Source organism: Telmatherina bonti (assembly GCF_933228915.1).
Source record: "Telmatherina bonti genome assembly, chromosome: 18".
Lineage (NCBI taxonomy): Eukaryota > Metazoa > Chordata > Actinopteri > Atheriniformes > Telmatherinidae > Telmatherina > Telmatherina bonti.
In genome coordinates, this window is record NC_136616.1 from 8,403,098 (window position 1) to 8,428,630 (window position 25,533).

At 40.3% G+C, this 25,533-nt stretch overlaps 1 protein-coding gene across 6 annotated transcripts in view; it reads left to right on the top strand.

Annotated features, from left to right (window-relative positions):
• nrxn2b (neurexin 2b) overlaps nucleotides 1-25,533 on the top strand; it is a gene marked incomplete at its 5' end in the record, with an annotated part of 672,833 nt that overhangs the window by 230,998 nt on the left and 416,302 nt on the right. For 3 of the 6 annotated variants that reach the window (XM_079257326.1, XM_079257328.1, XM_079257327.1), the window contains 2 exons: nucleotides 968-1,269; nucleotides 19,557-19,580. In XM_079257326.1, the coding sequence (XP_079113452.1) occupies nucleotides 968-1,269; nucleotides 19,557-19,580 (326 nt within the window). Of the gene's footprint in view, nucleotides 1-898; nucleotides 1,270-19,556; nucleotides 19,581-25,533 lie in introns of all 6 variants that reach the window. The other 3 variants (XM_079257331.1, XM_079257329.1, XM_079257330.1) reach the window with 2 other exon arrangements.

Genomic DNA, 25,533 nt, shown 5'->3' on the forward strand with positions numbered 1-25,533 from the left:
CCGGCGAGATGTCCGACATTTTCTGTCACCCAATAAAAGGACCCCCACCATGGCGTTTGTTTGGAAGGAATCACTTTCCTTCTGCCATTTTCTCATTCTGTACACCTTGTGTGAAACTTGTACCAAACAAACAAAGCAACACAAGCGGCGATACATGGATGTTCTGGTATTTAGTTTCCTGCTGATCTGCCGATGCAGTTTGTGGAAGAGTCAAGGGATTAATTGTGGCATTTACTTCTGCAGTTTATTGTGAAATCAGTTGATCGTGACATTTCTAACTGATGCGAGATGAAAATAATGGCAGGACTTAGTTAAATACTTCTATTTTCCAGCTCAGTGTCCCATTTTGACTTGTCTGACCGAGGAGACAGGAAATGTGTGTGGTCTCTTTCTCCTGTGACAGCTGCAGGTGTGTGTTTTCTGTCCTTGCAGACAGAGTCCTTCTCAGCTGCTGTTAGGCTGATGTTTGACATTTGTCCATTGTACAAACTGTCCGTTTTCTTTGGTATCGTGTGAGCAAAGCTTAATGCAGTGGAAGGAGGCCGTGTTCTGTATACAGACCAGCAGGCAACCCTGTCTGTGTGCTTTTCAGCCTTCTTTGAGTCTACTTAGTTTTCAGCAGTTGTTTCATTGTGTTATGATTCAAAATCATATTTTTATTTTTATCTTGACCCTCTGGTTTTGCCTTGTTTTTAATTATCTACCAGAGGAAACCTCATCCTACCCGAAGTTGTTCTTTTTCTTCCTTTAATGAGTAAAAAGAGCTAGTTATAAAATCTGCGGTTGAAGATGAAAACATCTGTGAAGCACCAGTGTTGTAACCAGACGTAATCAGTTGCATCTCTAAATGTGTGAATACGGTTGTTGTGAGGGCTCTTCCTCTGCTTTGAGTTTGTAGATGGTTGTGCTAGGTGCACGTGCACACGTTCTGTTAAAGGCGTTCATTTTTTGTGCCTTCTCTCTGCAGGAAAGGAAGAGTCGGTCGCCACCTTCAAGGGCAACGAGTTCTTCTGCTATGACCTCTCTCTGACACCAATCCAGAGCAGCACCGATGAGATCACGCTATCCTTCCGAACGCTGCAACGCAACGGCCTCATGCTGCACACCGGCAAGTCAGCTGACTACGTGAACCTTTCCCTGAAGAGCGGCGCTGTCTGGCTGGTCATCAACTTGGGTTCAGGGGCCTTTGAGGCCTTGGTGGAGCCTGTCAATGGCAAGTTCAACGACAACGCCTGGCATGACGTGCGAGTTACCCGCAACCTGCGCCAGGTAAACCACACATGCACAGCTCAGGTCTGCTGCAGCGAAGCTCTTGTTCATGCTTCCTTCTTGCATTTTTGCTTTTTCTTTCAGCATTTGGACGACACTGTAAATCTCTGCCTCTTCTTCTTTAAACTAAATTTCTCCTCCCTCCCATCGTAACTAAAGTTTCTCTTTTTTTCCTCCAGAAGGAAGCTAAGCAGAAGATCCTTAATTCTATCTGTATGTTTTTCATTCTAATAAATCCAGCCCATCCTACTCCAGGTACATCTCACCTTCATGTTCACATCATTTAAAGTCATATACTGAGCTGCAGTTAAATAAGTATTATATCAAAAGCAACTACACATATTTAGTTCCGTTAGGGATATTTCTTCTCTTCTCCTATTAACAAACAAGTAAAGAAAGTGTTCAGCTCAGTATGAATGCATGGAATGTACTCAGCCAAACAACTGCAGAGCGGCCTAATTCATCAGGGGTGACAGGGCATTTAAAACCTTTCTGAACAAATAATCCCCCACATCCTTACAAAGCTTTAATGAAAAACAAAAGAGCAAAACCAGCATGAACGTCTGTGTATGGGAGTGAACTGGGGCGTGATCTGTGTGAAATGTTGCTCCGTCTGTGCACATGCATAGTAAAAACACAGAGCACAGTGGAGAAAACCCAGGACCCTCAGGATGCACCCAGCCATCAGCTGGCAGGTGCAGATACCAGCAGTGAGATACAATCAATTCCACTTAGACTTGCTGTGCTTACTTCTTCACATTTTTTAGGGGATAAATGTAATTGGAATGAATGTCTTGTCAGTACTAATAATGGGAATCGTAAGCAGCCCAGAATGCAACAAAAGCCTAATGTGCATGCATTAACGCAAAGATGGTGAATCAGCTTCTTTGTGTGTCTGAAAATAGAAAAAAAAAACATAATCAGGAAGTTTGGGTGGGGGAAAGCAGGCGATAACATCGAGGCCTGATAGAAAACTGCGAGAAAACCGACTCTTAATGTGGACTTAGTATAATTAGATTACACGGATATGTTCCCATGCCCACCACAATCTGCATAATATTTCATATTGCTCTGATATTATTATACACTTGTAAGTTGGGTGATCTGTGTTAGAGTACGCTGTACTTTGCTCAGATGAGGAAAAAATGTACACACTTTGAGCACCACACAGACACACACACGGCAAGGGTCAGACATGTTGTGGAGCTGTGTGTGATCAGCAGAGTGAGACCAGCTTAATGAGTTTGGGAGGCCAACAGGATTTTAAAGATTTACAGCTTGAGCCAGTCCACCAACCACTGACTGCATCATGGTGATCATTAGCCAAACGTCAAAGTGGCACGCTACACAGAGTACCGTTGTTTACCAGACGATCTGCATGTTTGTTCATCTCTAATCCTCAAAGAGAATTTTTTATCCAATGCAGGAGTATCAGTTACCTGTAGCATAAATGTTTTACTCTGTTAGTCTAAATGTCGCTTTTATCTGAAACTGATAGCCACTTCGAGTCACTAATCTCTGCTTGAATTAGCTTCCAAATGTCCTTCTTAAATTAGAGAGAAACAAATGCCTGAGCAATCATGGTAGTGTGTGACTTAACTCATAATTAACCAGCCATATCATGTCGTCCAGGTGATCAGCGTCAGATCACATAACAGCTTGAGGCCCCAGCGGATCTTTGTAATCGACTCAACAGGCAGGCAGAGTGTTAAAGAGCCCTCTAGATTTACAGCAGACCATCCCCACAGAGGGAGGCGAGCTATGAATGACACTGACCAGGCCTGACCATGTGTTTACTGCCGGGCTGCTGGCCAGCAGATCAATGACTGCTTACATGTTCTGAAATCCCAAAGAGCACACATTTACACACATTTCCATGCAGAACAGGGGTGTGTGTCTGTCTGCTAAAAGATCATTCAATATAACTACAAACAAGGTGTAATATCCCTTAAAACAGAATGGTTTGGTTCAGGTTAATGTGATTGGATTAAATCTGACTCAGTTCTGTTTCTATAACACTGATGTCACTTTTCTTTTCCGAAACAAAAACAAAATGACAGATAATGTTGTATAATTCAAAACCAGGGATATCATTTAATTTTGGACTTGTATTTACTTGTAATGTCAGTCAGCTTTTATCTAAATGATCTCATGTTAACACAACAATTCACTTTGTCCATACTGAACAATGATTTCTGACCTTGCTGAGTTTGTCCCAGTTGTGATTGGAAAAAAAAAAAAGAAACCTCAACAGCAGTGTTTTTTTTTTTTTGTTTTGTTTTTTTGTTTTTTTTTGCTGGTGCTTACCACGTTAGCAGGGTTATCTTGGTTGGGACTGGCCCTCGGAGAACACCTACAGAGTGCCGTCCTTCTGGTCAGGACAACCACCTGAGACACTGCCACCATTTTTAAACATTAATGTTTAAAAATCACTTTATTGCTGAAAGTGATCTATGACATCTGTGGACATGGAATTATTGTTAGTACTGTGCTATAAATGATGTAAATGTTCACCTTTTCTATAAGTAAATGCTATTTACTACAATTTAGTCAAGCATCGTAACAGGAAAAATGATTAGTCACTAGTAATACTTCCTCTGAAATCTGTACATGTTCCTGGATGCCAGTCTATCCACCAGACGTTTGCTTTGGCATGAAGCAAGTCCTGAGTAACTCAGTTATGTTGTATTTTTTGCCCTTTTTCTTTAATAACATCATATATAATGTTAAAATTAAATTCCATTTTCTATCAGTTCCTCAATAAATCCTTATGTACTTTAAAATTTAGCTTATTTCCTGCAGCGATGCACAAAAAGAACCAAAACCGACTACTTGTGTGAATCACATCTTGTTTTGATTTTCCTGTCGACATCTAACAAGCAGACATAAAAGGTATTCATGATGACGTAGTTGTGATGCACGCTGCATTCACATGCAAAATAATAATAAAAACAAAAGAATTCAATCTTTGTACCAGTTTCACTTCTTGGTTCTACAAAATCCCATTTGGCTCATGAAGCCATGGAGATGGATTCAACTACTCTGATATCAGGCATTTATGGACAACAAATCTGAAACCTCAGCTTTATTATTTGGATTCTTTGAGCTAAAATATCTCTAAAATGGGCCCTGACTGGAACAGCACTCAGCGTACTGTATTTAATAGAGTGAGTTAAACACGAATCCACTTTCTTCCACGTCTCCTTAGGCGTTACAGTACAGAACAGCAAACATGCTCCAGGCTGTAGACCTGTTTATTTCTGCTGTAAAGTCAGTTGTTTTTGCTCAGAGATCCATCATTTTGGAGCCTGGCTCAAGTGGCCATTCAAAGATCTGCAGTTTTCTACGCTACGTCTGCACAGCCTTCATTTTCATGCCTTCTGGTTGTCACTCGTTTGCCTGTGCAGAATAGCAGCTGCATTCCATTCTTCACATGCAAGCAAAAATGGCTTTCCTTCTGCCCACAGGAGCCAATGTGGAAAAAGCTGGCCGTCTCTAAGAAAAGTGTTGGATATCAGCTGAGGTTATGGCACAGCCTCACTGCTCTCCAGTGTCTCACCCATTCTGTATCTGCTGTTCTAAATGTCTTATGCAACGTCATGCATATCTTCTCCTGCATCAGTAAGATCCAAAACAAGTAAGCCTGAGAGCTCTCTCCCTCCCTGCCTCCATGTGTATACTCACTGTCTTTCTCTACAAAACCTATGAATATGTCAGCTTTGTGTGGGATAAAATGAAGCAGACAGAATTAGGCGAGGTGATAGGGACTCTGCCGAAGAGAGGGAGGCGGAGGGGGAGGAGAGACCATCACAGCTTCAGAGCTCCCCCTGGTGGTTTCTGGCAGCACTGCAAGCAGGAATGAAGCTAATCCTTGTGGTATACATTTGACTGGCAGGCAGGAACACTTGTCTTGACCTTTTATCAGTGCAAGTCTTTACCCACCACACACACATTCCCACACACTGTGAACACTATGCACATCAGTTGGCATAAACAGCAAGGCGTCCTTCCTTCACCCTCTCTGCCTCCCTCTGCTCCTCTTGACATGATTTACCATCAAGGATATCTTGTAGGGTTCGGTGCTGTGGCCATTCCTTCCCACGGGACTCACACACACACACACACACACACTGTCTAAACACACCACAGGGAGAAAAGAGCCAGAGGCAAACATTTTAATCCTCGTGTCAGGTGTGTCAGGGATGATCTATCAAATGCACAGCTGCAAAAAGAAGAACAAGTTGGGCAAATGGGTCAAATATTAAGCAGACAATGACACACCAGTCAGCCCACATCATGGACTTCCAGTCGACATCTTAATTCAGGCCGTGCTCAGCTTAAATAAAGCTGCTGCCACACTGGATGTTGACAGAGTGAGGATTTTCTTTTTTCACATTCAGTATTGATTTTCCCACAATGCTGCAGGACACAATGTATACATGTCATTTTCTATAACTGATCGCTCATGCAGGCCACTCCAGAGAAGTTATTTCTGCTCTCAGGAGCAAGTCAGCTTCCCTCAGGGGTCTTGTGCAACAAAAGCACAGATTTATTACTGTAATCCTTCACTAGACACATGCAATCATTTATCAGGATTGTGTAAACGACCAGATGAAGCAAGATTACTTATTTATTCATTTGTTCATATTTACTACTTACAACCATAAGTTCAAATGTAGAAAGGGCTGACGAAACAAACCATATCTATTAACCTTTTCCATTCATGGCTTATGTTTCACTCTTTATCATGAAGTGTCCTTGTATAGTGCTCCAGACGGAAAATCTCAGTATGTTTTTATAAAAGATGGTTTTCAGTAAAAGCAAAAAAATATTTTAATCGAAACCATATTTTGCTTATTGAATAATAAATGAAGAACTGGGATGTAAAGAAATGTTGACAAATGGAAGGATGTGTGAATTTAGTGGTTCACAACAGCAAATATGCAAATCAAAGGATAAGAAATGTCATTATTGTTAACAGAAATAAAAGTGTAACAGTAATGAAATAGCAACTAAACATAAACTGAGAATTTAGAAAAGAAAGTCAGTACCTGGATTAAACTAAGCAAAGAGTTAGGAGTTTTCTGATAGATAATTACTGCAGGATTGCTTGTCTTTTAGCTGGTAAAAGGTTATTTAACCTTAAATTTACCCTTAAAAAACACAATGAGTAGCTTCTCATCTCTTAAACCGCCAGTGGAAAGACACCCTGTGGGTGTGAAAAAGAAAATAGTCTGTTTAGGAAGGGTCAAGTCATCCGGATCAAGCAGAGTAAAAGGAGGCTCAGATTGTAAAAGAGTGGTTCAGGGAACAGGAGACATCACTGAGTCCTGACCTGAACCACATGCAGAATCTTTGGAATATGCTGGAGAAGCCTTCCTGCTGTGGTCAGAATCTCTCATCATCAATACGAGATCTTTGTAAAAAGTTAAGGCAACTCTGCGTGGAAAGAAATCTTGTGACACTGCAAAAACATATCGAAACAATGACTCAGCAAATGCTAATCAGAGCTAAACTGGATCAAGGCTAAAGGAGTCTGTCTGGAGTTTTCTTTTTTCCAGAAAACTTACATAAGAACACTGTTATTCAAGTAATAATAAAATAACCAATGTAAAAATGTACTGGAGTATAATATCTTATCAAATATGCAGGTGGGCCAAATGGATGTGGTCAAGCCAGAAAAACTGTAATCAGCACAGTGAAGGTAGTTAGGTGTGCAAATGCAAGTTAAAAACAACAACAACAAACAAACATTAGCTCCCTATTCAGTGTGTTCTGTGTTAGAGGTGAGTGAACAGAGTGATGGGACAGATTTTCTGCACATCAGTTAGAGAAGGTGCTACGCGGGTTAGCATGTGGTTTGGATTTGTCCATATCGGAGACGACAGACTGATAGAGGGTCGTTTTGGCGTTATTTCATGTAGAAATCCTCAGATTCATGAGCAGGATCACGCTTTTCCCTCGCACCTCCTCACAGATGGACTACGATATACAAAAAACATGAGAATAAATATGCTGGTGGAGCATGGAGCACGCTGCTCATCCACAACCTGGTGAAGACACTGCTTTGTGCCTTCTGGTGGTGAAGCAGCATGACACAACAAAAAGAATTAAATATCTAAACGAATATGTCGACAAGAGTCTGTTATTGAATATTTGTACAGTGAAGGAAGATTAGACCCAAACAATGGAAAATTAGGACGTTGCTTCAGCATCTGCAACCTGCCTGAGTCGTCACTGATCTCTTCTGTTTACTGTGATGCTGTTCTTTCATCTACCAAAAACATTCAAATATTTAATATATATTCATGTTAAATATTCTAACAAATATTTGAAATATTAAAAAAAAACCAAACCAAAACAAAACATATATTTATGTTTATTCTTAGATAGCTAACTGTCTATGCTAAACATGAGTTACTGTCGGCAGCTCAGCAAGTTTGTGGGCACAGCCGGAGGAAACATGACACAGCAACGCAGGAGGAATCGTGCTCGTCTTTGTTTTTGTTGCATGTTTGGTGTAGTGGCTCCACCAGACTTAGTGGCAGTTATTTAGGTGATGCTAAAGCTTCGTGCCGAGATGTGAAAGCTGACTTTCGGCTCACCAGTCCTCCCCCAGGGGTTCATTTGGCTTGGTATAGCAGGTCAAAGGTTTGCTTGTTCACATGCTGGTTTCCATCTGCTTCCAGTAGACTGCTTCATCCTAATTTGCTCTATTTAGTAAACGTGGCTCTAGAAGTAAATAAGCTGAGAGCCAATAAGCCTTCCTTGAATTTCCATTCACTACAACCCTTTATCCTGTTTATTCTTTCATCAGCAGCATCATCTGGCCTTTCATCACTGGCCGCCTCTGTGGTCACGCTGCTTCCGAGCAACCATGAGATTTATGACTGGAACAAACAAACGCTGTCATATTTGTTTGCATTAATGCTGAATGTGTGGCCATAATGCGCAAGTGGCAGTCCACAGTTCAGTTGGCACAGATCTCTATCGGGACACAGTTCATAAAGTTCACATTGAGAATTATAATCTGCAACACAAAGGCAGTGGCCACTGAATAAGAAGAATAGCACAGCGCTGTTGGAAGAAGCTGTTTTTAATGGTTGTCACAGTCAATAACGGACAACAGCAAAAGTAAAGGAAGTATGAAACACGCGCTCACTTGCAGCTACAACTAGCAGCAGAACATAAAAGGATATTAACGTTTAGTGGATTACGTATTTGTTGTTGCCGTGCTTATTTGAAATAGTTCTTATACCATTAGAAAGTCTATTTACGCTTTAAAATTAGGCTTCATTTGTAGGGAAAATATATTTGCGTATTGAGCATGTTCCTGATTGGCACATGGGATGTCACCAACACAACCGCACTGGCTGATTTGTGACTAATGCTGGTTTAAGAATGGGATGCCATGCCACTGCAGTGTGTGACTCAGCACGAGGAGGGGGTACCAGGCTGTGTTTGGTTCCTCCAAATGCTACTGAGACTCTTGTTTGTTGAATCAGGAAATTGTTAAGTTGCCAATATGCCGTGTTTCTCCAGACTTCGATCATCTAGTCCAATAAACGACACCAAACAAGAGTCAACAGCAGAATCAGCTGTTTGGCAGAGGAGATTTAGCAGTTCTTTCCACATACTCAACTCTGCTACTCATCCTTCTGATGCATTTTCCTTACAGTTGTGGCTCCATTTAAAATGGAAATAAGCAGGTTTTCCAACAATGTAACACATATTTCTTTACTTTTTATGCTGTATCTATTTACTTCCTGCACACATCAGTTTTCTCACAGTCTGCACATCCTGCCACAATAGCTGTTGTGTAGAGAGAGTCAATGGGGGGAAACAGTTTTTGATTAAAACTAGACGTTTCAGTTAAAAACAAAATATAAAGTAAAAATTGGATTTAAAATGAAAGTCTGTCACAACTCAGTTGCTGTGACTCATTAAAATGTCATCAAGGAGAATAATTTCATGCCTTTATTTATTTATTTATTTATTTATAAATCATAATTACAGGGACTGTGCACATTGATAAACTTTTCACAAGAAGTGCCAGTAAGGCTAATTGGTTCATTTTCATCTCATGTCCCTGGGCAGGTCTGCTGACTGTCATTTTAAGACGTTAAACCAAATTTTGTGTATTTTGTAGCGTGCCACATAAATATACATGAAATAGCTTAAAACAAAGCCACAGCATGCATGAAAAAAGAGCTTCCTTTGGGTTTCCACACACTTGATTGTGTCTGATATGTGTCAGAGTCTCTGATAAGTGTTGGCAGGCTGCTCCCAGTGAAAAAAGCTGACTGCCCGAAAGCAGAGGTGTTATACATCCTCTGTTGCAACAGAACGAGTGTGCTTGTCACCGGTCTCTTTCCGTTTAATACGGAGAGCAGGAGGGTTCAGTTGGCCAGCCTCCTCTATGGCCTGGGTGTTGTAGGAGCTTTGCATGCTGTGTGATTTCGTTCCTCTCTAGCATGAAGAATATTCAGATTCGCAGAGTCTTTAACACTCGTCATTCATCCTTCAGCCACTGTGATGTTCTAACTGCCACAAGCATGTCGCCATGTTTAAGAGTCACATCGTTCAGCGCGAAGAGGAAATAATCGCTTTCACCATCTGTTTCATAGGAGGGACAGTCAGAAATCTCCCTCCCACTTCACTCAGGGGTGAATGCCTGGACACACCCCTTCTCCTTCCTCCTCCATCTCGCCTCCCTCTCTGACTCGATCAGTGTTTTTTTCAGCCATTTCTGCATGATCAGTTGCGATTATCCTCCCTTCCGTCCCCACCCCACCCGAGCTCCTTCCGCCCATCTGTCCATCCATCCATCGGCTCGCTCCCCTCTCACCCAAGCCTCCTCCAGAAGCAGCCAGACTTCCTAAGATGGAGCCAATCACTTCCTCTCCTGCACGTCTTCCCCTCCCCTCTCCGTTCTCCGTCTCATTGTCACTTTATCTCTCGCTTCCATTCTCAGCAGCAATTTGTCACTTAGCAACGGAGTCTGCTCCGCCGTTGGGTAGTGAATCATCCCTGGCTGCAGTTCTGTGTTAACCCCTTCCCTTCAGATATGTCCTCCAGTTAAACACTGGGATAATATTGATGAAGTCATCTCCTGATTCAACAGGAATCAATCTTTTTGACGCTTCACATCTTGTTCCTTTCATTGAAAAGTGCAACAAGGAAAATCTCCATCAGTCTCATGGATTAGCTCTTACTCACACATTTGCATCAACAAGGTCATTAAGACCTTTTTCTTTTTTTAAACATCTCAATAAATGAGTCTTCTGGCAAAGTTACTCTTATTTCTAGCATCTTTCAGCACACTCTTGCCATGATGTGGAATTTGCTATTCAAGACAGGCATGGCTACTGGATTTGTTTGATGAACATAATGGCACACTAACACCCCTGTAATCCTTCCTCAGTTAACTGCCAATGACATTTTAAGTATTCCTAATGTGCTCCAGCCATGCTGCAGGGAAGTGGGAGTAAAGTCATCATGCACGTGTGGGAGAATGTGCATTTAGGATTTTTTCCTTTTATGTTTGTCTCTTTTCCTACGCTGAAGACAGGTTGAGGTCTGAAACATTCTGTACTGAAACACCGGTCTAGTCAGGTGAATTCAGTGCTGATAGTTTCTGTGCATTTTAAAAGACTAAATAAAAAATCTCATTTGCATCATATTTTTGGAGAATTAGCATATCCGCCTGTGTCACTTACTTGCTCATCAGCCTCATTTGCCATCACCTACTGCAGCACTTTAATGTTTATTCATCCCCTGCCTTCACAGACCTGTAATCAGATAACAGATCTTCATGCCATTAGCACGTTCAAACAGGTGGAAGGGACCAGGTGATAAAATGTTAGCGAGGCAGAAACAAGGAGGAGGTAGAGACAGAGATCATGAAGGAGCATGGAAAAAGTCAGCAGTGTTAATAAATAAGAAAAGAGGAATAGTAGACTTAGGAAAAGAATAAATAATTCTGCTCATAAGACATGTGACTCTTGAGATTAGCCCAGAAAATAAAAATCTGAACACATCTGATGTGGATTAAAATCATGTGTTCCCTTCCATTAGTCATTAAAGCTCCAAATATTTCTGAGGTAAACATAAATGACATTTTTAAATTAAGCTGATGTTCTACAACCATCGTGTTGCTGTCCTGTGATTGGCTGATTAGTCTTTAGCAATATGGTGAGTGTACAAAACTCCAACCCAATAACAGAGAACTGTGTTTTCCATATAACCAAACAACAACAAGGCAACAGCTGGGGTCATTCTCTGCTAATATCTGCTCTTCCCTGTCAGTCGGTGATGTTTCATAATGTCACTGAGCCCATGGAGCCTGCTGGCTGGGAAACATTTTGTCTGTGGCAGCTCATACAGAAGATGTCAACATAATATTGCATTATTTGCAACAACATAATTCAGTATTTGTGCAGAGTGTTGACAGTAAAGTGACAGCCTTTCGCTGTAATTCAGGGGATAAACAACAGAATCTCAACACCTGGACTGCTCATGCTTTTCTTGCAAGTCAGTTTCTCCCATTTCGGTGTTTTGATACAAACATCCCTCACTTCTTCCCTTCTGTTTGCTTCTCTGAAGCTTAGCTGAAAAAACTTTTCAGAGAAATGCTTTTCACCGGATCATACAAAAACAAACGACACTAAACAGCACCGAGCAGCTGCATCTACTTGCTCTAAAACATGCATATTCATGTTCAGCTGCTGTGCACTCAAAACTGGATGGACTATAGTGTTACACTTAAGAGCTGTAAATACACATTAGCCATAAAGTTAATCTTTGTTGTCCCCAAGTTACTTTAAATTCTGAAACAACAGTGCTTGCTTTAGTCAGAGGAGCCATCTGTGTCGGGAAATTGACAGAATTCCTTCATTTTTATAAAGAGCAATAACTTCAGAGCAAGCCGTAAAGAAGACAAACATGGACACAACATTTCATTAAGAAAACAGCTTAAAAGACGATTGTGGCCTCAGCAGTTTCCTCCTTTGGATGCAAATGAAATCTTAAGAAAAAGAGCCAGGTGTAATATTAAAAATAGACCAAACATATTAGTAGGATGGGAAATGGAGGCCTCTGCAGCGGCCATGATGCTCTGCTGCAATTTCCATGCACACACCCTCCATCACACTCTCAGTGCTTTACAGAAACACACACCCTCCCGCTGTTTGTTTGCAGACTTCTCTCTGCCGTAAATGCAGTGACATTTATATTTGCACCTGAAGCATGTCTGCCAGATTCCATCACTCGCAGCTGAACTTGCAGAGAGGCGGACTGGACTGAATGTTGGATGATTGGAACAGACACACAACAAAATGTACCTGAATGGCAGCCCAGCTGTACGTCGTCTGACAGGGTCACTCAGAAAATGTGTTTCCGAGCGGCGGCCTGATTCACCTCCAATGCAGAAATACCCAGCCAGGCGTGTGCACGTGCAATGGGCGGTCACACACACACAAACACTGGATTCTTATGTGTCACTAATCATAAACCCAGACTGATGTTTTCACCTGATGACAGATGGCTCCGATTGCATCCCTCCGTCCTCTCAATGCTACAAAAGCAATGTCTTATTTTATTTCTAATTTTCAGAGGCTCAGACTGGAGATTTACTGGAGGATGGTCATCAGTCGCTGAACTTTCTCAGTTACAATGATAAATTATCCAGCCTGGAAATCTTGGCTCCGCTGCACTATCCATTGATCATTTTCACAGCTCCGGCATTAAATATTTATTCAGCTTATTCACTGGTGGCCACAGTTCAGTAATGGCTACCATGATGAGTGTGAAAAAGATCAGCAACTCAACAAAACATCATTATGCATCTTATCTCACCCCGGCTGACAGCTAGTAGGCATTCTGTACATGTTGACGTAACTGCAGGATCTGTTTGCACACCTAGAGAGCAGAGATAGACACAATGCACGCAGGATCGTCATTAGCTATTTGTCACTTGTCCTGCTGCTTAACATCCAGAGATTTCTCACACAGACACACTGATGCAACACAAAGTTGGGTTTTTGCACTTGTGGTGGTTTACAAAGTGGATACTTTAATCCTTTATTAGTGACATCAGCCTCTATTTTCCCCATGAATAGATTAGAGAAAGGCTAACGGCAGCATATTTAGTTTGAAGTTAAAATGAATAAAAGTAAATTTAGGATGCACTCACGCTGATGCTGTTTGGTTCACTTTAAATGAACATTGCTCCATGTCCAGGGATAGTGTCCTGCACTTGATCATTTGGTCCGTACCACAGTGTGAATGAGCATTTGGTCCACGTGCAAGCTGGGTGTCGACGCGGCATGAAAGCAAACCAAACCACAGGAAGATGCCACCATTCCTCACCTAGAATAGCACTAGCCCTTTTGCATCCAGTTAGTACGTCCATCACAATGAATGAGCAATATAAGGTGTTCACACGCTATTCTGCCGGGAGGAGAACGTGTAAATTTATTGATTTAGCACCTGCCATGTGATCTAACCTGAGAGCATTTTTGCTCATAGAAACTGCATGTTTTATACGTTTTAAAAGGACATACAAACAGTCTGTGAGCATGATGCTGAGAGGCAACCTCCGGCCGTTAAAAGTGAAGTCTATGTTGAAGTAACAAAAAGGGTCACGATTCTTTCATCTTAAACAAACAGCCTTCTGTTCCTCAAGTTGGGAGCTGGTGTGTTTTAGACAGCTGGTGTGTAGGTGAGTCTATTCACAAAATTCTTAGCAAAAAAAATAACTGAAGCTTACATTAGAAAAATGAGACGGCGTCATATTCATTCATGTCTTCTTTCTTTTTTTAAGGCAGCATTACATAAACCCTATGCCCCAACCTTTTTTATTTCTAGATTATATTTGATGTTTTATTATATGCAAGCAGAATATTTCTTTGTTCACCATTGAGTGTCTAACCGTCTTTTTACATCACCCACTGTCCGCATAGTTTTACCAGTAGCATTAACTTTCTTATAAATTCGCTCCCATACAGCGTTTATTTGTGTGGCAGACAGATTCCTTTGCTGTTGGTCATGTTTTCTCTTCAAACCCACCATGCTCCAAACCAAGAAATGTGTGGAAACCTCATTTAAAAAGTGAGTCAGCAACATGTTTGTACCTCACGCCCATTGCGCAATCTCTCTTCGTAAATCACTCACAAACCGTGGTTCAGCCCCACGTGGAAAATTCTAGATTGCACACATTAATTGTTTCTCACAAATTTGGCCCTTAATAGATCTAACCCTCTGAGCTTTATATGTGACGATAATCATTTTAAAATGGATTGTGGATTCAACAGGGAGCCAACGAAGAACAGATGCAATGGAGAACTTTGATAAGTCTCATGAGAACCAGTGTTCTCTGCAGGGGGGGTTGTGTCAGGAAGGGCATCTGGTGTAAAACATGTGACAACAAAACCGCATGCATACAGCTTCCATACTGATTGGTGGGTGGGAGCAGGTGATTTGCAGTGGTGACCCCCTGGGGAAGTCTGGAAGTAATAAATCCGATGATCTGAGAAGATTCTCACCTTTACTCTATTTATGACCTGAAACTGACTCTAAAACCATTCAAACAAGTTCTGATCCCCAAAAACCTTCTAGTTAAGCAGATCCAGCATTGGATTTACTTATCTTTCTCTCATACCATGTCACACCTTCCTCCACTGTTTCCAGCCTGCAGGAGTTCTGCACACACCTCTTCTTGCACCACTAAATCATGACAGAAACCCTCTACAGAAGGCAGGTAAGCAGCCATCCTGTGTGCTGTTTGGAAGCAAAAGTGAAACAAAAGTTTAATTTTCTGCATGATTGATCTTGACAACAGCTCTTTCCAGCAGTACTTACAGTTTTCAAGCCTGCTGTAAAAACCTGCACTTCTCAGTCTTTTACACGTCTCCTTTAATACATGGCTTCTTGTCTGGCGGTGCATTTAGATTTTCATTTTTATTAGTTTTCAGATCATAATCCAAGTTCAAAACCCCAGACCTACTGGCTCTATTTTATTTTTATTTTTTTACAAGTCAGCTAAACAAACAAGTTTCAGTTAGCTGAGTGTACAAAAATGGATTATAGTCTAATCAAATTGTTTTGCATTTACTTCTAATTAACTGAACTGCATTGGAGACCTAATCAGGTAAATCTAAATTCAACAGTCCCCCTGCAGATCCTGCTCAGAGCTGTGCACTGACATGTAAAGCTGTATAGATCATGTGGGCAAATAATCTCTTCCGTTATTACAGCATGTCATTTCAGAGGCTATCAGCCGTTTTTAAGGCATGTATAGTTTTATTTTCACACATCAGAGAAGTGATGCCTAAGAGAGATAAGTTTAAAGCTGCACCGCCTGGGAGGAATTAAATCTTACATTTAGTGGTGTTTAATTTATTTTCCTCTGTGGTATCAGAGACCATCTATGAACTCAATCTGAAATCCCAGCTGACAGTGTGTCCTCTTTATAGAAAGAACTGTCAGATTTGTAGTTTTTAAAGCCTTTTATTGCATCCATTCTTTAAGCTGATTTGGGTTTTTTTTTGTTTTTTTTTTTTCATTTTCTTCTGTCAGCTTAGAGACATGGGAGCGCAGTGCAGTGCTAATATGCAAATTCACACCCACCACTGAATCTTTTTCTCCTAATTAACGGATTAAGAGGTGTCATTAGACAAAGTGGGTGAGTGGTGACAGCACTTTACTATGACCCAGGATCAAAGAGTGGGTGTGCATGAAATTTCAAATTGGCCATTTAGCCTCATGGGGAAAACTTTGTTTATGGTCACCACTTACATTCAGCTCCCACACAGCTGGCACAAACACCCATCCCACACATGCACTTGTCTTTATACTGCACAGTACATGGACAAACGTATAGACTACCCCAAGCAAAAGGAACCCAAAATATGAACCCAAAACTGTGTCTTTCTGCAGCCTCTGAAAGGAAATGTGTCCCCATGATGGTGTGTTATAGATATGCAAGAAAAGAAATTAAATTAAAAGGCAGCATAACTGGAGTATAAATGTCAGGCCTAAAGTTATGCATATTTAGGGGCCTGGACACTCTGGAAAACCGCCATTGCTTTGGTTTAAGCATTAAGCATTAGCAAATATTCATAAAGATAAAAGCCAAATAACTCCACCTGTTCTGCAAACCAATATGAGAAAAGCCGTATGCGTAGTGTAGCTCGCAAAATTAGAAATCTATCTGAAAAACTGTGACTGATGTGCCATAAATATGTACAATATTTATGATTTCTTACCCGATATCAGCTGTGTTTAGAGATTCAGTTTCACTCCTTTCTCTCCCAGACACATAAAAAGCCACATATTTCATCGCACACATATCAGATCAATACCGGCCTGCTTACAGTTCAGTGTTGCCTATGACATCTGTCAGCTTTTCCACTTCTTCTACAGACACTTCCCAGGCAAAACAAAAGCATACTCCCACAACATTTTCACTGAGACACATGATGGGATTTGCATAAATAAGTGCTTTTGCAAGGTGGAAACACTGCATCAGACTTAAAAAGAAAAGATACAAATGTGGACTCTGATCTAACTGAGTGATTGACCTCAGCTGTAGTTGAGAAAATGGTCCCAGATAATAATCTGAAGTCAGGGTAGATAGTGATGATTGGTCCAACTGTCCAATCATTGAGCAGCTTGCGCAGTAAACAGTTAGAGCTACTTTGCCTCATATCCAGCAGAGTTTGAGACATTGTTGCAAAAAACATTTGGATTCTATGTAATATGCAAATAAAAACAAAATGCAATGATTTCCAAATGTCATCAACCCATATTTGATCCCCAGTAGATGATGAAACTGAGACATTTGACCATTTTATGGAAACTATGAACTCACTTTGCATCTGATGCAACACGTCTAAATGTTGGATGAGTGATAATGTTAAGCATTGCAGTAAACATCTGGGCAGTGGGGAGACCAGCTGCTGGAGTTTTAAGGGAGGGAACCTTGTCCCATTCTGGTCTGATGCAGGATTCTAGCTGCTCTACCAGATTTTTCCTGCTGGTGAGAGCAGTTAAACTCTTCCCATGATGCCATGCTGTTGGGAAGGATGCGGTATCTGGTTTACATTGTTTGCCTGAACTATGCGTTCTCTGAAAAAGGCATCTGCATGGGACATAAAAAGTCAGAAACTTACCTAAGTATTAAATCTGAATGCGTTTGTGTGTGCTAGTGCAGTTTTTGATCTAATGCGACCCCATACCATCAGACATGTAGGCTCCATGGTCATGACAAGCTCCATGACTGGCTTCCCGTACCTTTTAGAGTTCACTTTAAGGTTTGTTTTTAAGTCCTTCCATGGTTCCCCCCCCAAGCCCGGTGCATTTGATCAGCAGATCAGCTCCTTCAGGAGGTACTGAGGAGCTGCGGTTGCTGCTCCAAAACTTTGGAATTCTTAGCTGCTACAGGTTAGAGAAGCCTAAAGCTGCCTACAGAGCCATATCTCTGACCTAACACTCCATCCAGCATGAAACTCTGCTGCTTATTTCCTCTTATCTTCTTTTTACTGTTTTTATTGTTTTAATGTTTTTACTTTAATGTTTTATTTTTATTGATTTTTCATTGTTTTTTCTGTTATTCGTTTAACTTCTATTATTGAAATCTCACTCTGCACTTTTGAACGGTTTTACTTCTTTGTTCGGCACTTTGTTTTAGCTGGCGTTGTGTGAAACTCTATACAGAAAGTTGAGTTGGGTTGGCTTCCGTGCTTCCTCTCTTCCATCTGCAGGACATGATGTTCATAGATTTCAAAGAGAATTTCAAAGTATTGGAAGTTTTTCATGGAAGAAATTGTTCAACCGTTTTTTAGAAGCAGTGTTTCTGAGATTGGTGAACCTCTTTACATCTGAGAGATTCTACTTCTCTGAAATGCTCGTCTACCCACTCATACTGACCTATTGCAAATAAACATTGATGCAAACTTCCCGTCAGTTTCTTTTCATTTTGTTGCCCTTGTTCCATGTGATGTCAACAAATTCCAGATTAGCTGATATGTTTTATTATTTTCTATTACAGGGCGAGATGTCTCAGTATCAACATCTGCTATGTGTTTATTTTCTGTACAGAATAAAGTAAAGATTAGCAAACTATTGCATTCTGGCTTGTGTTAGGTCCCATTTTGTTTTGGAATAGAGGAATTTAAGTGAGAAAAATGTTCAGTTGATTAAAGTTAAAGCTTATAATACCGCAGCTCTGACACATTTTCATTCTCAGCTTCATACTTTTTCTCTCCCTAGAGGCAGAAACTGTTGCAACAACCAACCAAACGTACAAGTCTTTTCTTTTTCAGGCCACTGTGGACACCAGAACTGTGGATGGCGTGCCTTTGCTTTTTCTGTCCTTGCTATCTGCCATCAGTTTCCTTCTTTCTAAATCAAATCTCTTATCCAAAATGCACCTGCTGATGTCACATCACCACCTTTACACTGTGAAACGACTGCAGATTTATATCATAATTAATGATTTTCACAAAAATAATGGCTACTTTTTGTTTGTTTCCTCCTGCATGCAGCACAGTAACCACTGTCTATCATCTATTTAGTATTGCATCAATTGAATTGATCCAAAGTGATCAGCCGTGCCCAGCCAAAACAGCCACATGGAGAAAAAGTAGACACTCGCTGGCCAGATTAGCCTGTCAGAGAGTACTAACACTGATGTACAGCCCTCCCTTCATTCCCTTCTCCTCTCTAAACAAACATCACCATCAAAACTGGCCAAACCTCCACCCCCCCTCACGTGGAAGTTGATTCGCTGACTCCTGTCTTTCTTACTAACAAGCTTCTGAGTTTTTCCAGTTTGATTCTTTTCATTGGTGAATTTTCTTTTCCCTTACCTTTTATAATTTATAACAACTAACACTGTGTCATTCACGGAATGTGTACCATCTGTTGTTTTTCTACTTAACTTGCGACTTACATACTAACAAATGTACTGTTATCCCTTTCCTTTTTTCTTTGCTTTAGTTTGATTTCTATTTCAAAGACCCTTGAAAATCAAATAGTTGCTTACAATTGCTTTCTTTATTTCTTTATTTGGATGTTTTATAAGAAGCAGTAAAGAAAAGCCAACAGCTTTTTTCAGTTTTTTTTTTCTCTTTTTCGCAGTCAGATCGCCAGTTAAACAGAGAAGCTGCTTTTCTAAAGGCGATATTTCTTTTTTCCCACTTTTTTGGGGTTGAACTATGTTTTCTTGAGTTTTTTTAAGGTTTATCATTATTTTTTCTTTCTCCTCCCCCTGTTTTCTCCTGAAGCACGCAGGCATTGGACACGCTATGGTAAACAAACTGCATTATATGGTAGATATCATTCTAATTGTCTTACAAATTGGTTTGCCCTGGGTTTTCCGTTACCTTTCTATTCTGTTTGCTTAAACTGAAAGTACAATCCTCCATCAATTCCAAGGTAGCCAAAATCTCCACCTTTCTGTTTTCTTTTAGCCCTCTCTCTGTATATATTTACATATGTTATTGCTTTTTATTGCCATCTAATTTCCCTTTTCTAAGACTTAATGTTTTCATCCAAAGAGGTCTGCCCAATAAGATATTGAAATTGTATATTTTACCTTTCATTTCTTTTTGCTTTTTCTATTTTTTCTTATTTTATTTCTGTTCCCATTTTTTTGTACTTGAAACGCTATCCGTATGAAGAAATAAAGAACTATGATGCAAGAATTTTTATTAATTTAGATTTAGAGTAGTTTTAAGTGTTACCTGTCCCCAGTTCTGCTCCTACTTTTGTTACCTTTTCCTTTTTTTTCATTAGACCCCTTCAAGTTAAACATACACAGCAGACTACTCAAATGGACTAAACCTCTACAACCATTCCAGTGAAAGGAAGTAAAAAAAGAAGAAAAAGCAAAATACTGTTATTTTAGTACCATTGAAAGGATCCTCAGTCATTCTGTAGAACACCCAGGCTGAAAATAAACTGTACATGCTTTTAATTCTACATGTGCAGGATTATCATGGCAGCCTTGCATATGTTCTCTTTGTGCATCCCCAGAAAGGAGATAAATGGTTTGCTGGAATATGTGAGTAACCACAAAGAGCTGTGTAGAGACCAGTTTGACTGGATGTAGGCCACTGGTTTGAAACGATGGTTTCAGAAGATCAGACTGACTCAGAAAACAGGCTGAGCCGGCCGGATCTATGTAGTGGTTCTTCTTAGCATCTATTTTGAGAACTAATTTTTCTCACAGCCTTCTGTGCAAATTTATGTAGTTTTCTTTGCTTTAACCTGCAATGGACACAGAGAGGCCCAATTACAGCACATCAAATTGAGCTTTTTTTCAGACACCTTGTAGAGACACGTGAATGGGTCTGGAATCACCAATCGTCATCAATGCCCTTTTCTAACAAGTGAATATGAACTGGAACATTGTTTAATAAGCAAAACCACAGGTTAAATGTTTCCCACAGTGTCTGCCACTAACATGAGTTTGCATGTGTGTGGTTGCACACTTTCACCATTTCAACGTAGTGTTACCATGGTGAAGAAGTTAAGGTTTCAGGCAGATTGTCATGTCAAAGCTGAATTTAGTTTTTTACGCTCACTTCAGAATCCTGAGATACATTTTTACCATCTAGCCTCACTCACACCTGTCCGGCGCCTGTAATCTGTTATGATTTACAGCGCCGTGAGGAGTATTTACAACGTCTGATTTAGTGGTTAAAGCCCTCACTGTAGAATAGGCCTCAGATGAGGGCTTGATCCTATTAGTGGCCTTGTAGTGATTTATGATCCAGATAAGGCAGTTCTCAGATCTCACTCACATGCGCACACCTAATAAAGTTGTTTTAGAAGGCAGTAGTTTCCTAAAAACAATGACATGTTCAGATTTATAGGTTTTCTTTCTTTGTTTTCTTATTAAAATTGTAAAATAAATATGAATGAGCAACAGTACTGCAGGGAATGTTCTGAAATGAAAAAATGAAAAGATACCTTATAATCCAACAGGGTCAAAAGTGTGAACACAGTTTAATGCAGGTATGATCAGTCTTACTTCCTTCCATTGGACCTATCAAGCTTTAAATCAAGCTGTTTGCTCTTTGATGCAAACTGCCTGAGGAAATATAAGCTGTGTGTGTTTGACCCCCCCCCGACTAACACTAACACTAACTTTTATACCATATACTTTACTGGCCTCACCCGTTGCATGACGAAATTTACCTCTTCCTTTCCTGTTGATTTTTGTTTGTTTTTTGGTAAAGAACCTGCATTTAGAATATATGTCTATGTATATATATATATATATATATATATATATATATATATATATATATATATATATATATATATATATATATATATATATATATATATATATATATCATAGCTAACATATATACATACATATATTAACTGTCTTAATATTATCAAGAGACATGTTAGCCATACCCCCTGATTTTCTTTTCTCTTTTTATTCTTTAAGTTGAATTTGTTATTTAACTTCCGTTTTGATTTCTATAAGTTCAAAATTTATTTACTAAAAGTAATAATGACCTCACTCATTATTTCATCAAACCTAACATAAAAAATAGGGAAAAAAATCAAGAGGGGAGACAGATTTGGTTTTCTGGTGAACAGCAGCCCAATCTGGCCAATTTAAAGTAAAACTTAACGACAGACTCTGAGTCCATGTCAGCTTATATTTGTTAAAAACAACAATTTGAGTGCACATCCACAATGCTGCTAATGAGGCACATCTACAAGTGGAACTCTGTTCTCCAAAACAAGACTGTCTTTTTCTGCTGCCGTAATTTTCCCTATTCTTATTAATAACAGAAAGAAATCTTCTTATTTCTGTTGATCTCATCTGTGGTTGTTGACACATTTTGTCCTTCCTCTACTTGCAAACTGACAGTATCCAGTGGTTGTGTTACTCTGTTTGCATGTATATGTTGGCTTGAACATCCGCTCATGTTCAGCTTCTGATGCTGCCCTTCCCCGAACACGTCAGTCTCTCATGCACGTGTCTCAATGGTTGCATTTGTGATGAGAACCATACACCTCACCACTGACCGACTGCTCTCATCTACTTCTCATTTTGTGTGGTGTTGTGGTGCCTGCACTGTAAACTTACTTCCCATCTTTGCTGCAGCTTGCTACATGATTCATCTGTTTGAACTGTTTTTTTCCTACATTTTACTCTGGTTGTGTCTAATGGAATCCTCCCCTCCACCATTGTTTTCTTTTCCCATTTCAGTGCATGGCTTGTGTGGTATCCTGTTAACTTGGATGGATTAATTTTGTTTCCTCTTAACCAAAACAAATCCCTCTCATATGAAATAACACACTGAGTTGAAATCTGGATCTGCTTTGTGCAATCTGATCTCAGAGGATTTTAAACATCCTCACATTCGTTTATCACCTCGACCAAATTGATTAATCAGTGTTACTAATCAACTGTTTGGATCAAAACCTCTGTTTTAACTGTACTAACAACCATTTTTGTGTCTGACTCTCCCTTACTGACAAAAGTACTAACAGATTTCGCTCACCTTCCAACCCCTCCAACTGTTTTTGGCGAACAGCTAAGGGACACCCTCCTCCCCTAATTTTTGTCCCCTTGTTTCCAATTGTTACCAAAAGTACGCTCGGCCCGAGCTTCCCAACACCTCCATAATGTCTCTACTAACATTAGAATCTAGCTGAGAGCTAAGGTTCGTAGTGTCGGTCAGCGTTAATGGGGAGTTATGACAAACTGCCAGACACCTATGGAAGTCAAATGCTGGATGGGACCTCAGTCTTTCAGCTCCTCTGGTTTGGCCTCAACCTGAGCCTATCATAAAGACGTGTGCAGGTTTTCATATGTTTAATGTGTGTTACCTTTAAAGTATAACATTTTCTTTCCCTTCCAAAAGGTCTGTGATGGTAAACAAATGTGCCAACATGTTTTAGGTAAGTGATGCATTTTCAAGGTCAGCCTTTGGCCTTCCTTTCATGGCCTGTGATTGGTCTGTTCTTCTTTCTCTTTTGATGCTGAGGTCAGACATTGCCAACAAATAAAGTATCATTAGATGAATTGCTCAAAGAAATTATTGCTAGGAGAGAGAAGATAATCACTATTTGAATATAAGCTAATTTTATTATTAAGGTTAAGTTTGTGCATCTGGACAGAGGTGTCTCTCTGTCTTCTGATTCCTTTGCATGCATGTTTCAGTCTGTTTGCTGAAAGCTTGCAGATACTGATCAAAACTTTTAAAAAATTAGCAAACCCAACAAAAACCTTTGTCGTAGTGTTATGAAGTACAGCTTAAATGTGGATAAAGAACTATTTAATGTATTCACACACTGCTGCACTGACAATGAGTACACAAGGTTGGAAAAGTGGTTTAGCAACATGCCTTGGTTAGTTTTGGGCCATATGGAGACTAAATCCACCTGCCATTTAGAGGAGATTTATGAATAAAGACAGTCACTGAGGTTTTCTTCTTTTTTAAAATCGTTTTATGTGTTAACACCTGGCAGGGCAGGTGTATTTCTTTTGATTCTGTCTTTCTCCACCTGTACCTCCACATGCAGCTAACTAAGCTTTAGCACTTCCTTTTGTACTTTGTCTAAGCTCCCAAAGCTGCCTGGATTCAGTCTGGTGCACCTACAGAAGTAAAGTAGTGGCTGCTGTGCTCGTGGTATCTTGCATGTGTGAGCTTGCTCATCTCTTTCCTTGTAAATTTCTCCCGAGTCAGCAGATAAGTTGCTAAGAGACTTCTGAGGATCAATACACAGTGGATTAGCTGGAAGGACCCTTATTGCATAGAGGATTGTGTAAAAGCATTGCAGACATAATGTGAAACTATCTGGAAGCTCATTAAACTTAAAAACAGTTGGACTTTGGTTCATGTGGTCAGGGTAGTATAAAACAAACTCACTGTTCACTCTTTTCGGTCCACCTTGCTAATACCAGGTTGGACCCCGTTTACCTTTAGAACTGCCTTAATCATCTGGCATTTTTTAACAAGATGTTGCAAACATTCCTTTGAGATTTTGTTCCATATTGAGATAAAGCATCACACAGTTGCTGGACATCACAATAAGAATCTCCCGCCCCACCACATCCCAGTGCTGCTCTGTTGGATGTAGACTGGTTACTGTGGAGGCCGTTGGTGGACAGCAAAGTCATCGTCATGCTGGAGGAAGCAGTTGGAGATGATTTGAGTTCTGTGACAGGCTGTGGTGGTTAAGCCATACCATGTAAGTACTGAAGAGATCAAAATAGACCAAAAAAATACCCTTAGCTGACAGGAGGGGCATCCGATGTGGTCTTCTGCTGCTGGAGACCATCTGCTTCCAGGCTGGACGTGGTGTTTGTTCAGAGATGATGTTCTGCAGATCTTGGCTGGAACCAGTGCTTACTGGACTTCCTGTTGTCCTTCTATCATCTCCAACCAGTCTGCCCAGTCTCCTCTGACCTCTGAGGTCAACCTGATGGATGTCTTCTGTTCTTCAGACCTTCTCTGGGAAACCTGGAGGGTTGTGTTTGAAAATTCCAGTAAATATTCAGACCAAATTGCTGATGATGCTGCTGTGTGATTTTATCATTAGATATTTGTATTACCAAATAAATAAAACAGTAAGACCTAATAAAGTAACCAGTGAGTGTATTTGCAAGTATTGTTCATTGTAATCACCTGCACTGTAGATTATTCTGACCCCCACTGGGGCTGATTCACTTTATTAAACCAGCAGCAGCAATGCAGCACGAGCATGAGATGGTCAATGAGCTACTGACATGCTCAGCTGAGCACACAGCAGGACTCCGTAGAGACCAGGGTACATCACCATGCACAGCATGTGAAATCAAATCACCAGCACGCTTGTAGCAATGCTTAATCAGGAGCAGAGCGATAAAAGCATGAATGAAATGCTTCTTCCGTCACAGAGAGGCAGCTCAACACTGTGTGAACAGCTGAAACAGAAAACTATGGTTTGATTTTTCAAGCAGTTTGTTCTGCTGTTGGCACAAACAGTTTTTGTGTGATGCCAGTCTCAGCTACACCCAGACCACCAAGACCAGCTGTAAAACCCAAGCCAGTACAAGCAGCAGGGCTTTTGACTTAAGGTCTGTGCTGTTTCCTGTTGTTTGAAGTGCATCTGAAAGGAAGTGCAACGCCCGCTTTATTTTCTTTACAAAATAAAGAAGAAAACTTAGAGCACAGAAATGTTTATGGAAGACAAATCTTAAAACTGCTCTGTAGGTCTCAGACCTAGAGCTTTAATTAAAGGTTT